This window comes from Delphinus delphis, chromosome 6, assembly GCF_949987515.2.
Source record: "Delphinus delphis chromosome 6, mDelDel1.2, whole genome shotgun sequence".
Classification (NCBI taxonomy): Eukaryota; Metazoa; Chordata; class Mammalia; order Artiodactyla; family Delphinidae; genus Delphinus; species Delphinus delphis.
The window spans coordinates 34,064,801-34,080,538 of NC_082688.1; the positions used below are offsets into that span (position 1 = coordinate 34,064,801).

Here is a 15,738-nt window from a genome sequence, read left to right on the forward strand (position 1 = left end):
TATAATTACTAATTGTTCTCTATATAAGTATTCAATACAGAAATGTTTAATATATTTATCGAGTGTTGATTTTTTTTAATGTGTTATGCTGAATATTACAGCTCACTAAAAAGCGATTCCAAATGGGCGGCAAGAACTTCTTGGGGAAAAAAAAAAAACCTTCCCAGCAAGTAACTAGGGGTTCAGGCTGCTGACAACAGCATTACTACTGGGAGACAAGAAGCCCTAAAACCACCACATGGACATAGTTTCAGATTCCACTTACTACCTGTGGACCTTGGGTAAGTTACTCCGTGGGCCTGTTTTTATCTATCAGATGGGTATAATAATGTAAGGACTCTCATGACGATTAAATACGGTGAATCTATAGCATCTGGCACGTAACAGCCAGTTGTTAATGAGCACATCATATCATCAGGACCAGTGTAGTTAATAGACTTGTCCAGTTGAGGTGGGCTTCTAGTCACTCTTCACCTTCATCAATTTAGGACAATCCTGGTATCCAGTTAACACTGACAGCCAGATCTGCTTTTGGTTGCCAAGTTCTGTCCTCATCTTTCATTTTCAGGTATAATTGTAGATTAGTAAGTTAATACAAATCACTGCTAAATACTTTCCAGAAAAAGCAAACAAACTTCATATGAACTGCTTTCTGAATAATTCCTGGGAGATTGAGAGTTAAGGAAAAGTATATGTTCACTTTGACAAAAGCATGTTAAATGGCATCAGCACAGTTTAATAGAATATTGATTTATTGCAAGGTACGACGTACAGTTACAGTGACATGCCATTCTTTTGTCTGTGTGAGCTTCATTAGTGGGGAGAGCAACTGTTGAATGTTTGCTCTTGTACCTTTATTTCTTCAAAACTCAGTCTCTGTTTCAGTTTTTTCATATACCTAGCTGCCAGACTGGGTCAGAGCAGGGTTACATCAGTGAGCAACTGTTAAAAGCAACCATTACACATGAAGAGACGGTCCAAGAGAAAGGAGGTGAAAACCTAGAAATTCCTCTAGGATTTGGATCAAGTAAGTATAACTAGCCAAACTTTGCAATACATTATGAAACGATTACAAAGCAGTTTAGGATCAAAGTTAACCAAAGCCTTAAATGGTTATCCTTTAGCTTCTTGAGGATAGGAGCTTTTTCTAATTATGTAGTTTGTGGGAAGGAGGAACAGTGTAAACAAAAGAACATTTAGCAAAGAACCTGGGTTTTAGTTCCCTTTCTGCCAGTAACTTGCCATGCAACCTTAATCCTGTGACTATTTGTTAAATGGTACGGTATTTAAAAATCCTAGGAATTTCCATCTATTGAGTAGACTATATTCTGTAGCCACTAAATGTTACGATAAACCAAAGAGACCCCATATATTAATATGGAAAATACCTAATGCATCATAAACTTATGATGTACTAAGCTAAAAAAAAGATTGTACAAATGCACAAAGATACTTACAGTTGTGAGACTACTGGTAAATTTTTCTGAAGATTTAATGAAAAAAGTCTAAAAATGCTAGGATTTGGAATGTCAGATAATCCCTTGTGTGTTATTTAATTAACAGTGTACTTTTACCATCTTAATTAAGCCTCAACACCATATAGGAAACAGGCTCTGGAATTAGTAATTACTTGGCCCACCCAGACTCCACAGAAATAAAATCCAAACCTACATCTAATGCCAAGTATAGTTTTAGCCAATCTAGCTACTTCTAAATCCCACTTTAGCATGTAATTCACTGTATGACCTGACAGATGTCTCAGATTTGAGGAAATGACCAGATGTTGATGTTCTAAGATGATGATAGTTCAAAACTTATCTGCACATTGGAATTACCCAGGAGCTTTAAGAACTACCAATGTCTGTGTTCCACCCCCAGAGAGTGTGGTTTAATTAAAAAAAAAAAAAAAAAAACTTTAAAAGAGCCCCAGGTGATTTATGTTCAGATGAATTTGGGAACTTCTACTCTAGTAACATCTTTTAATAACAGTAGTGTCTTAAAATGCTACAGTAATGAAAAATACTTTGAAGAGAAAATTTCAGATGGAGGTAAGAAACCTCACTTTTAGTAAGAAACCACTAATTTTAAAGTAGACTGAGATGATAAATCATGAAATACCAAGGTTTAAAAAACATATTTTCAGTTTTATTTCAGCCATGTTAGGTTACCCATGAGCTGTGAAAAGCTATGCTACTTGATAATAAACCCATCAGTTCTATATACTACTTTGTAAGCTTGACCTCTAGTGTTGCACATACCTCACATCAGTTATCTTTTGTGCCTTAAGGAGAAAAAATATCAGAGAAAAGTTGTATCTGTCACATATGTAATACATCCATCCTATGGCCATTGTCACATTATTGTCATTAGGGAATATCTGCTTTTTAGGGGGCAGTTAAACGTAATCAATACCATATTCTTCACTGTCCTGTCTTCCCCCTCTGCTTCAAGAAAGGATGCTACAAGAAAGCAAGCATTCAAACCATCAAAAATAAGACATTATTTTGAGATCTTAAAAAAATCTTGACAGGAGGGGGAAAAAAAATGACCCTTAGGCCTGCAGGGCACAGAACTGCTGGAACACAGCCAGGATATGAGGGTCTAATTCAGCAGTGAAGAGCAGGTTCTCCAGGGTCACCATGTACTGCTGGATTATTTGGTGATGCTGTGGACACAGAAAAGGGGATAAGTGTTTAGGTCAGGAGAAAACGCACATAAGCAATCTTGCAGAACATTTTCCTCAGAGGCCCATCCACACTGGAATGATGGGAAAGAACAGGAAAAAAAAAAGTGGTTTTGCTGGTAGGAATAATAGGCCCCTGAAAAGCCTCAACATTAAGAAAATGTAGGAGTAAACGAGTTCCAAGACAAAACAAAACGATGTTCAATAATTTAAAAAATCCAGTTCTGGCCTGCTTCTGTGTAAATGCAATTTACTTCAAGGCAGTGGCAGCAGCACTTGCTACTATTCTAGATGAGGTTCAGATGCGTCTCTTCCCTAATCAGGACAAAATACAGTATGACTTTTTAAAAGCTGTCAGGACAGGGACTGATCTAGGACTGATTTAAAAAAAAAAAAAGGGGGTGTTGAGGGGGAGGTGGTATACATTACAAATAAGAATAGCACTGTTACTAAGTAACCATGGTTTTAACCATGGTCCCTGAAACATAAAAATTTGGAATCATTTCCTTTTTTTGGTTAGGGCTTTAACGTATCTCTTTGCAAAAGAAAAAAATATTAAGAGAATTAGCCAGTGATATTAGCCAGTGATCTGTGAAGTATTCCACAAAATAGGAAAACCTCATTTTTTTTAATTAATCTTTTAAAAATAAAGAGGTCATCTGTCTTACTGAAAATCAGTGACTTGTTGAGCCTAACTGGGAAAAAAAATGTCAGAAAATAGTTTCTTCTATGTGTACAAATATAAACTTTAATATACTCAGATTCCTATAGGACTAACTAGGGGCTGTTAAAGCTTTTTAATTTGACAGTAACTAAGAAATCTAGAATAAATTTTTGTTTGGAGCCTTAAAACACTCCCCCCCCCTTTTATGCCTTCTACTTTAATCACTCTTTTCTAGAACAAACAAATGAGGATTTGGGGTGTTAGTATCTGAAGATACAAAGGATTAGTTTCACTCTCTTATAGATCTTTTTTCTTTTCTTTTTTTTTCCTTACAGATCTTTAAATCTAGCAGAGAGTAGGTGTTGCATTTTGCTTTCTATAAGGACCTCAGAGAAATTAAATAGTGCCTCCAGAAACAAGGTTATCATCTGCACATTGAATTTACAGAGATTCTTAAAATCTGATTACTCTTCCCTTAGCATTTTTTTCTCTATATGTTGTATTACAGCTAGGCTCTCCAAAGAGAATGGCAATTAGGAGTCTGAATGATACAGAGCCAATTTAAGCCTAAATATTGTGATGAGCAGCAGTAGGAACAAATGGACACTAAGGGGCTTACAGGTACTACATAACCTCCTGACAGATTTGATGACTTTTTGAAATGGAAAATCCCTGTGGCTGGGAATAATGATGTTTATTATATAATCAGTTTTCCACAAACCTGTAGGAAGATCTGCTGGAGCCTCTCTATACAGTTCTTATACCACGGTGTTAATACACTGGTCCCGTCAGTTTCACATCGTACCAAGTGCTCAGTCAAGATCATGATAAAACGCTGGAAATGGGGTACAAAGTTCCAGAGGTGTCAGAAAAAATTCTTATACTTCGGAAACAATCAAATTTTTGACCAAGAGACCTCAAAGGTATTGCTTGTTTCACCCTTTGTGGTGTGTATTCATAACTTTCATAATTCAATAAATACTGTCAGTGTAGAAAAGCAGTGATAATGAGTTAGTACATCGTTTTCAGCAATACCCGAAGACCTTTAATGTCTAGATTAACTTATGCTAGTAATTTTTCTTAGAACCTGTTCTAAGGACATAATCAGAAATGTTAACAGGAGTGTATACACAAAAATCTTCAGGAAGGAAAACAATCAATAAATAGATCAACAATTGGGAATAATTAAATATGAAAGAGGTATTTAACAGTAGTATCCATTTTTTTTAAAGCAAGGAGAAATGCTCATGCAAGAATGCTCATTAAGTAAATAACAGAATTACCTTTATTTTTCCCTTAGAAACTTTTATATATTTAAGATCTTATAAATGAATATGTATTACTTCTGTGATAAAAACATTTTTTAAAACTAAAGAAATGTACTGTTTCTTTGAACATATCAGTGTCCCAAGCCAAGATACCTGAAATATGACAAGGAAGAGATTCTTTTGTTCACTCTGAGCAGATTCCACTTTCTCCTGCAGTCTTTCTATTTGTTCCTCAAGAGCCCCATCTTTCCTGTCACTGCTTCTGTCATCATCATCACTTCGCTACCGAATGCAAAGGAACAAAGGGAAAACACCATTTAGGATTGCAGTGTATTAAATCACATCAAGCAAATCTAAGGATTTTTATTATGTCTGGTCAAATGCTATTTGAAGACTTGTATTCTATAGTAAAAGTACTCCAGTGTCCCAAACATACAGGCAAAATGTCCCAAGTCCTATGAGTACCTCTTATCTAGGCCAGGGAAATTCAGTGGCACTTGGGCAATCGTGGTAGATTTGCTATAAAGCAGAAATAAGTTATGCCTTTTATAAGACAGCCCACTCAAGGAGGAAATACGTGTCACATTTTTCCTCCATTCAAAATGAAAACAGCTTTGAGCTCCAAGGAAAATATACAGCTGATTTTTGTTATTCACCATAGTCTGTTTTATGAAATTGCTGGGAATCCTGAGTTTGTGAACACTGAACTGCTGCTCCTAGGGGAAATACAGGGTTAGGGTCTTGGGAGCCTCTCATCACAACACTTTCATCACCGTAGATCTGCGCTGCCCTCACAATAGCCACCAGCCACGCGTGACACCTGAGCACTTGAAACGTGGTGTGACGGAAGAACTGACTTTTAAATTGTATTCAGATTTAATTAGCTTATAACTAGTTACATGTGGCTGGTGGTCACCATATTGGACACCACATATCTAGAGACCAGAGTGGTGTGAAGTCAAGTCTCTGGAGTCTGTACATGTATAAAATGGGGATGATACCATTTACCTTACAGTATTTTAGATCTGTGTGTTTACATACACTCAGGTATATATGAATGTCTAGATGGAGACTAGCACTCGAACCTGCTCTAGTTCATATAAATCATTAAACTTGCTTCTACCCTCTACTCTGATAAATGTGCATAACTGGAAAATTCTGTCATGAACAATACCAGCACTGTTTGCTAAATCACAGGATACAGCCAACTCACTGTTTCTGCCAAATAGCTAAAATACTTAACTTCTTATTAATATGAGAAGTATGAGAAGTATCTTATAGGCCTGGGAGTGACCCCTCCCCCCACTACCCCCAACCTTACCGGGGGAGTGGTGAACACAGACAATCTTCTCCCTCTTCCCCTCTTGCATCAGAAACTCTTATAGAAACACAAGCGTCCTCCTTCCTTCTCCTCCCTTTTTGGGAAGGCAAACATGAAACTGATCCAGAGATGGTGAACTATGGAGAAGTGAGGTTTGTGGCTTCCTAAACAGGTTCACCGTGCAGAACGAGAGAACAGCAGACCCCAGGTCCGTCCCTTCCTCCACTTCTACAAACAGCTCTGCATGATTTGGTCTCGAAAAAATAAGTTCCCATCAAGGTAATGAATATTCGCAAAAGTTTCTGGTATATTTTCTTTGACCATTTACAATCAACACAAGACTTACCCGTTTATGTTGCCTTGCGAGTTTTTCTTTAGCCTCTTCTAGCTCCTTTTGGATCTTAAGAACGTGTTTGTTCATCTTACGAATTGTGGAGTGCAAGATTTCCCAAACAAACAATCTTAAAGTAATAAGGCATTTGATTACTATATGTTAAACTCTACTCATAGAAAATAAGACCTCTCAACTTTTATAACCTACTCATTCTTGAGGTTTTATATAGCCTTCTTTTTTTTTTTTTTTTTTTTTTTGCGGTACGCAGGCCTCTTACTGTTGTGGCCTCTCCCTGTTGCGGAGCACAGGCTCAGCGGCCATGGCTCATGGGCCCAGCCGCTCCACAGCATGTGGGATCTTCCCGGACCAGGGCATGAACCCGTGTCCCCTGCATCGGCAGGCGGACTCTCAACCACTGCGCCACCAGGGAAGCCCTAGCCTTCTGTTCTTTAGGCAGACAGAATAAGGCATATCTCTCCAGCAACATTATGATTTTTCTTGTATTGTCAACTGTGCAAACATCTAGCTCCACCCATTACTCAGGTGAGCTTCCTGAAGGCAATATTGGGTCCTTGTCATTTTTCTTATTTCCATCCCCTACTAGACACACATAGAAGGTATGTGTATATATTCAATGAAATGGCAAACCAGAAAAAACAGGAACAAAAATACATTTTCTCTCTTCTAAATGTAAACACTAAGTATTGCAGCTTGAAATGGAAACAATCTGAGGCTCATTTGCATGGTTTATACTGTTGATATTTAACTAGCACAAACTCAGCCAATTCTCTTGACACATTTAAGAATCTCATTAGTTGATAATAGCTATCGACTGCTAGGCTTTTAAGAATGAGATATTTATGTCAACTACTTGCTCAAATACCAGGATCACCTATAAGTGCTTTAAATGTTTGTTGCATAAATATGCATGTGCTTTTTAAGTAGCTTCTTAACTGCTTGTATGTCTATACATTTGGTCTCCTAACCCCAGGATATACAGCACAGAAGAGTACTTCTTTCTACAGATTTTGATCTGGACAATGACAGTTGAAGTGGAAGATAATAAACCGATCATTTCATAAAACTCAAGGTCTAGAATGTTAGCAGATAGGATAAAAGAGCACAGTACTTTAACTCTGGAAGGGGTGGTCAGGGAAGGCTTTGCAGAGTTAGAGTTGCAGATGTAAATCATTCAGGATAATGGCTAACACCTACTTGAGTTGTCAGTTTTCTGAGATTTTGCAAATCTGAGAATGGTCTGATGTTGCCTTCATTTGTGAGTACCTACTTGGCTGGTATGATAACCTCAGACCACATTCTTTCACCCTAAGGATTCAGTTTATCTCAGACTAGTGTCCTCTGCCAATAACATACAATGAACAGGATAAAGGTTGTGATGGATATTTATGTCTTTGCAAGTAATTTTCCTTTGTTTCCTGTTTTGTGTCAGCTCTTGCTGTCCCAGTCCTGATCAGTTATAAAGCCTATGGACTCAACATCATGTATAAGAACCAAACTTAATGAAAAGCCTCTTTCCTTTAGGAGGAATGAGTCTAGAATGAATCTTCTGTGTATTAAATCAAGGACTTTTATGACAGGTGAGACCTCCCTTCCCCAGAGGCATTCAGGTGTCCACCAGGCTTTCCTCAGTCCCTCCATGATGTGTAATCTATGACGGACTGTGATTTCTACCAGTTCCGGGGGTGCATTTCAGGTCCCCCAGTGGAGCTGGAACTCCTGCCCATGTCCCATTGTCTAGTTGAGACCCTGCCATACAGCCTGATCTTCCCTCCCAATAGTCTGGATCATTTATAAGCATTTCTCCTGATTGGCTGAGTCCTAATTCAACTTACGTATATCCCTAAGAGACACTGCAGCCGGACTGGCTGTGTGGATTTCCATTGTGCAAGAATCTTTGCCAAGTCCAATCCTACCAGATTGGGCCATTATATTAATATCAACCTGGTTTGGACCAGAATTTGGAGCTCATGTATAAGGGACCACATATAAACTAATTCTTAGAGAACAGGAACTTTGTAAAATAATCCGTATTACCTAGTAAAGTCACGAGATAGTTCTGAAGAGAAGATCCAATTTGCTACTGCAGCACAGTCAACAATCTGTGTACGAATCATCTTATCTACTAGTACAGCAATCATCTACAATCAGAGAAAATAAATTATTAGGGTAAATCACACTTATATGTAGGCCACGATAATCCCCCTGCTGCAAAACTGAAGTTCATTTTCAGTGGCTATGAAACTGAACAATTTAACCATTAGGTCTTAAGATTTATTTTGCCTTCTGCTTGGCTCTGGTACTTATTGTAAGAATACAAGAACACAAAGATTGAGCAAAAAGAAAAACTCTGAATATTAACACTTAACAATGTTTCTTTAAATTTTAGATGATATATACAAAATATATAATTTCCATCGAATCTTAAAATTTAGAAATACAAGGTAGTTTTATCACAAAAGTCTTAATATAACTCTGAAATTTATTTTAATGCCTCTTTATAATACATGGTATGATAATAGTGTATCGAGATTTGACAAATCTGGAGCTTGTTTTTTAGAAACTGGCTAGACTAGATTATTCTTTCCTACCCAACTGGAGAACCTTCCAAGAAATAAGCATTCTTATTAAGTACTTAAAATGAGCTGAGATATTACAATACCAAACCAAATCATAACAATTGCTCTTTAAAGAATAACTCAAACATCATTACTTTTTCATAGCACTAAAATTACAGATTTAAAAACTGTTCTATAGGCAAGAGTCAAATTTCATGTTCTGCAAACTAAAACGATGGTATCAACTGCCTTATTTTTATACCTGTACAATCAGCACCTCAATATGTCTTAAATAGTTTTTACCTGTGGATGGTTCCGCCAGACCTCAAACATGACTCTTAGAACATGTAATTTTCCTTCATCACTTTCAGCTAGGGTTTTGAAGACTTCATGAAACCTTTTGACAGTGGGGGGAAAAACACCACATACAAACTTATTAAACATTTTAATATTTTCAAAGCCTTTACAGTGCTACTCAGTTTACAGCGCAATATATAAATGCAAAATAACCAAACGTTAACCATTAAGGATATAAAAGGTATGATTAGGATTTCAGTTTGTATGGAATTTGTCATAAAATCTTAGGAAAATTATACTATCATTAGCCTAGGACTATAGTTTACTGTGTATCTAAGAATAGATGAGGGCTAAGGAACTAACACAGGTGCAGTATTCTGACTGTGCCTTCTGTGAGAATCCTGCAAGTCATATACAGACTTGGAAGTTGAGATGGGGTGAGGAGTCTAGTTTCTCTGCTCAACTGAAGGAATATCTGTATGTTCTTTCTTCATTTGGAACTGTAGGACGAGTCAGAAAGTTCTGTCTTTAGATGGCAACCTTTGGGTGGCTCCTAAAAATGTAGCTGGCTCTCAATTCTGCTAACCTTTTTTTAGGAAGATGCTTAGACAAGGTGGCAACTTTTTTTTTAAAATAAATTTATTTATTTATTTATTTATGGATGGATGGATGGCTGTGTTGCTGTGTGTGTGCTTTCTCTAGTTGTAGCGAGTGGGCTTCTTATTGTGGTGGCTTCTCTTGTTGTGGAACATGGGCTCTAGGCATGTGGGCTCAGTAGCTGTGGCTTGCAGGCTCAGTAGTTGTGGCACATGGGCTTAGTTGCTCTGTGGCATGTGGGATCTTCCCAGACCAGGGATCGAACCTGCATCTCCTGCATTGGTAGGTGGATTCTTAACCACTGTGCCATCAGGGAAGTCCCAAGGTGGCAACTTCTTGACTGTATATATGACTGTCCTATGGACTCAGGTTTTTCACTTGTTTCTCTAAAGGTTTATATGAAAAAATGTACATTCTATTGAATATATATACATGCAAACTGTGCTAACAGACTGACAGAAGCCATAGGATGGGGATTTTAGCTACCACAAACCAAAACCCATTGTATCAAATTATATGATAATACTGTTATTAAGATCTTCACAGTCAATAATTTTAGGTAAAAATCAGGATGCCATTGGTGTTCACCAAACAAAGTCCTGAACCCTCAAGACAGCATGTGTGTTCTTTTACTTACTTTGCAAGAGCACTGAAGGAGTGGCTGAATGACTTGGCTGCTAAGTGTAGCAGAGTCTGTACAAAGACCTCTATTTTCAATGGGTTAAAGCTGAATCCTTCATCTGAAAAATAGCCCACAGTAAGAGAGTTAGGAAAATGTTTTAAGTATAGCAATTTTTTGGTCCCTTGCCTGAATCGCTAAACAGATGGCACACTCACATCCAAATACCAAGTGAGACATTCAAGCAAATGTCTTTGAGTACTAATAGATGATAAAAGACTATCACTGATTTCAAATACTCAAAATATAAAACTAAGCATAATCTTAATTCTTAATGTTTTGGGATTGTTTCCCTAATTCTTCTATATGATCCATTTCTTTTTACAAATACCACATAGATTTCCTTGTTCTTATCTCTCTACATGGTGGCAAGATAATAAATATAGTAAAAGAAAAAAATACAGTAAGCCCTTAACAGTTAGGTCTATGTCCTGTTTGAGAATGTCTAAATTTAACATTTTGAATTATACTTTCTAAATACATTTTCTCTAACATCATAATACAAGTTTCTTAAAAAAATCTAAACAAACAAAATCCCAATAATAAATAACCCAAACACCATTAATGTTTTGACTGTGTCATTTTTCTGTGCACGTCATTATGTAACACATCTAACAACAAAATCTGCCCCCCAACAAATGGTTAACCTAGTTGTCCCAGTAGACTTTTCATCTCTTTTACTGATTTTTTTGTTTTAGTTATTGTAATTTTCAAGATGTTTTAATACGACATAAAGCAAGTCCCTCTCATTCTTTTTGTCTTATCTGTTGATGATAAACTTATAGTTTAATTTGGAGAGAAAATCCAACTTTATAATATACCAAGTCTTTCTGGGCAGGAAACTCTCTAAAGTGAAAAGAGGGAATGTTTAAGGGAGAAGATAGCTGGGTTCTGGGAACAATGGTCAGGCTGGACAGGCCAAACAAATATATTGCTTTATGAGTATCCCATGAGATTTAAGAAAATTATGTTTATACTTTTAACATGGCCCCTACAGAGTTCCATTCAAGAAATATTTAATTCCCTTACCATCATCGTCATCCTGGTTAGGATTTGGTACATCTTTCAGAATGCTGAAGATTTCATCATTGGTTGCTTTACTTTTAAAGGCAACAGCTAAACAGAGGGCAACCGAATGTCCAGGAAGAGAGTCTAAGCACAGAATGGGGAGGAGAGTAGACCAGGTTTTAAGAGTATTGTTGCAATTAGTTAAATAACTGAGAAACCTTAAAAAAAATTATTTTCTTTTAAAATAGAGCACTCTTTCTCCTAAGATCAATATTCTGTATAAAGATAACCACATGTGAAAGTTTCATTTGATAGGGCAATGGTTTTTTCACCTAAAATAAAGCATAAGAGGTAATTCTTGCCCCGATACTTCCTTAACACGGAGCTAACTGAAATTCAGAGTATGAGGGGTACTGATCTTCCTCAGGGATGAGGGTGAGGGGACACAGCTGCAGCTGTCCTTTGACAGTCCTCAAATCCCTAGGCCTCCGTAAGCTGAGAATCAATGTATTCTCTTTGATTTTGGTCAATGTACCCTTCCTCCTCCCTTTCCCTAAGACAGTGGAAACTAAATTTGGGTTTGAACAACGTGAAGGCTGCCAACTTAAGACAGATTTTTTGCTTTTCTCTTCTGCTGAGTCCACACACTTGAATATGTGTAAGCCAGATGCCCATGTGCTTTGACTCCACATGTTTACTGGTGGTTAATACCTGTTGAGTCCTTACTGTATTATATTGTACTAGTATATACTGATATACTGTATGGCGTCACCAGAACAACTACTTTTAATGTACGGTAGACAAAGAGGTAACAAAAAATTCAGACGTAGAATATGAGTTACTAAGCACTTGGAATGAATAAAGTCAATTACAACAGGTCACATGTGCTGTGTGCTCTTCTTGAAAGTGGGAGAGAAAATACGTGAAGAAAAACAGAATCCTCTGCCACTGTGACGTCTACATTCTAGGTGGAAAACCAAGATACTCACATAAGAAGTAGCCAGAGAGCAACACAAAACTGGCTTGCGTTAAAAAATATTTAAAAGACTGGAGCTTGGGCTAGACCCTGGAAAGAGAACAGGAATCAGAAGAGAAAGGGCTTTCTAGAATGGGATAATGACACAAAGGCAAACGCAAGAAAGCATAGAAGAAATAAAAAAGGAAGTGGGCCTGGCTGGAGTGGAGGTTAGTTTGAGAAGAACTGACAAATCATAAAGTAGGAATGACAAGAGGGCCTTAAGTGTTAGGCTATTTCTATGGAAAAAAAGAAAGCTCAGTGTTCAACAAAAGTCTGAACTCTTTGATATCAAAGACTGTACCTTATGGTTCTCTGAGCCAGTACAAAGCAGAAATCAAAACTTGGCACTTACAAGTACCACATCAAGCTTTGCTTTTTCAGGAAAAGACAGTGGTCAAGAGCAGGGCTGCTCAGTATCTGACTCTGGGCTTTACCACTCAAAGCAATCTCACTCTGGCTCTTTGAAGCCATTTCCTCATTGTAAAATTTGTAAAATAAACATACCTATTTCTCAGAGTTGTTTTAAGGAATACGTGACATTGTAACATAGGAAATGTACTTAGCATTGGAACCAACTGAGTTTATTTCAAGGAAAACAGGTGTAGTCTGAGGTGCAGGTGGAGAACCAGGGGTACAATATGAGAAGGCAAGGGAGAGGAGTGAGTTTCAAGATGCAAAGAACTGCTACACAACACGAACTGGAAGGCTCATGGAGGAGCTGTGTTCAGTGCCATGTGAAAAGACTAACTTGGAAACTCCACACCTAACTCTCTACCAGTGCTCACCAATGTACAACCTTACCTTCATTAAGTGTAAAGCACAAAATGGCATATCAAATTATATAGCCCCCCCCTCGATTTATAGTGCAACCTCAGAAATGATGTGACCAAAAAGTAAGAAAAGCATGTTCAAGAATTTACTTCTAGCGGCATACTGCTGGTCAAAATACAGTCTATGTGCACCTGAACTGTTACCAGATATTAATCAGTTCGAGTAATCTCCATTGCCATGACAAACGTATTTTCATTCTATTAAGTTCTGGCTATAAATTCATCTTGCTATACTTAGCAACATTTAAAATAATGTCATGGGTATAACATTATAAACAATATTAAAAGAAAAAAGTAACAAGCCAGTAATAACTAAGTAAATCATAATAAACCTTCAAAATGATAGCAAATAAAACAATAGAGGTTAGTGAGAAATCACCTTTCAAACAGAAAATATAAACCCAAGAAGAGAAAAAGTTCACTTTCTCCACCTTAGATAACCGACTTAAGAGAATACTTGCATTAGTACCTTTTAAAAACAGGATTTGTTTTATTACTTACTGCTACTTTCATCTCCATACTTGTAAATGCAGGTTGGGTTTGCAGGACATAGAGCTGAGAAGGTAGGAGGGACAATATCTAATATACGCTGATGGTAAGACAACCTACAATACAAATAAGAGCCTCAGAAAATATCATTCATCAGTTCCATTCTTCAGTAACATCCAACTTACCCAGAAGGTCACAATCTCCAACACCCCGGACTCAGCTGACAACCAAGAAATAAAAGAGGACAACAAGTCTTTTAACCTGTTGTCTAGGCCAGCACGAGAACTCAGGCCTTCTTCAAAACTTACTGGTTTGCACTAGGTGTGGGCCACTGGGTCCACAAGCCTGGAGGCCAGGTATGTGGGGTGGTGATGGTGGGGTGGGATGAGGTAGAGGAAACCGTTTGTATGGTTGGGAGACTTGGTTGGGTTATATTGCAGCAAATAAATACTTATTGAGGCTAATGGGAACCAGGTTTCTTAATGCCTGCAAAGGTATTTACAAATCATGGCAAAGGGGAAGGCTAGGAAAAAAATGAGATGTTTGGTTGGAATTGGAGGGATACACACATCTAAGTGGATATAAAAATAGTTACAGATGTGTGTGTGTGTGTAGAAATATATTCACTACCCTTGTCCATCCAGAGGGCCTAGAACCAATGACACCCCAATAGTAACAAGCACATCAAGTGTCCAGACCTTGCTTCCTAAGTGCCATGCTCCACTAAAAGAAACTCGGACTCCTTGAATAAATAGATGATTCCAGGAAAGGGGCAAGGAAACACAAGATAAGCCTGGAATATCTTGTGCCAGAAATAAGGAAATGCTCAATGAATGGAGGGGGACATTAAAGAAGAAAAAAAAATGGACACAGGAGCCACAAGGGACTCCCAATGGACAAATCAGGGACAATCTGAGCATCATAATTAATAAAGACAGTAATGAATTAGAACCCACTGAATGAAATAGTCCCTACTGATATATAAACACAGGAATTAATAAATGGGTGAAAAAGGAAAGCTCTTTCTTACAGTAGAATGCCAACTAATAAATGTAGAAAAAATAATAGACAAAGAGAATCATCACTTGGCAATTACCACAGTGGTGACAGATAAAAGTACAAGTTGTCAGTGGAGGTCTGATAAAGAACAGGATGTAACCTCAGAGTATTTCCCACAAAATATTAATCAACTACAAAGGGAAAAAATGGTGAATTTAAGTTAGAGAAGCCTGACATGGCCATGTAATCAAGGTTAACATCTCTAGTGGTGGGACAATGCAAGACTTGAGTCATGAGGGCGCCATCAAGGCAACACAACAAAGTAAGGCCTACATTCTTTAAAACTGACAAGGACATGAAAGATAAAGAATAACAGCTGTTCAAGATTGACTGAAGAGGGCTTCCCTGGTGGCGCAGTGGTTGAGAGTCCGCCTGCCGATGCAGGGGACATGGGTTCATGCCCTGGTCTGGGAAGATCCCATATGCCGCGGAGCGGCTGGGCCCGTGAGCCATGGCCACTGAGCCTGCGTGTCTGGAGCCTGTGCTCCGCAATGGGAGAGGCCACAACAGTGAGAGGCCCGCGTACTGGCAAAAAAAAAAAAAAAAAAAAAAAAAAGATTGACTGAAGAAAATGACAACTAAATGCTACACACGTTCTATCCAAGAATTCTGGACCAGAAAGGGAAAAGACATTGTTGGGATGGTTAGCAAAATTTCAGCAGCATCTGTGGATCATATAGTGGTATTACTGTATCAGAGCTCATTTCCTGATTTGGAGAGCTGTATGCTGGTCATGTAGGGGAGTGTTTTTGTTTTGAGGAAATATACAACCGACCATTAAAGGATGCTTGGACATCATATCTGCAACTTGTTTTCAAAGGGTTCAGAAAAAGACCAATATAAAGGGTAGATTACATACACAGAGAGGGAAAAAGGACTAGGACATTAGAACAAATGTAGTAAAATGTTAACTAG

At 37.8% G+C, this 15,738-nt stretch overlaps 1 protein-coding gene across 2 annotated transcripts in view; it reads right to left on the reverse strand.

Annotated features, from left to right (window-relative positions):
• Positions 1-177: 177 nt before the first annotated feature.
• Positions 178-15,738, reverse strand: part of NCBP1 (nuclear cap binding protein subunit 1) — a 46,602-nt gene continuing 31,041 nt past the window's right edge. For both annotated transcript variants that reach the window (XM_060014455.1, XM_060014456.1), the window contains 9 exons: positions 13,777-13,880; positions 11,449-11,571; positions 10,378-10,480; positions 9,150-9,243; positions 8,326-8,429; positions 6,283-6,397; positions 4,769-4,897; positions 4,069-4,182; positions 178-2,665 (listed from right to left, as the gene is read on the reverse strand). In XM_060014455.1, coding sequence (XP_059870438.1) covers positions 2,552-2,665; positions 4,069-4,182; positions 4,769-4,897; positions 6,283-6,397; positions 8,326-8,429; positions 9,150-9,243; positions 10,378-10,480; positions 11,449-11,571; positions 13,777-13,880 — 1,000 coding nt within the window. In that variant the 3' untranslated portion in view covers positions 178-2,551. The remainder of the gene's footprint in view (positions 2,666-4,068; positions 4,183-4,768; positions 4,898-6,282; positions 6,398-8,325; positions 8,430-9,149; positions 9,244-10,377; positions 10,481-11,448; positions 11,572-13,776; positions 13,881-15,738) is intronic.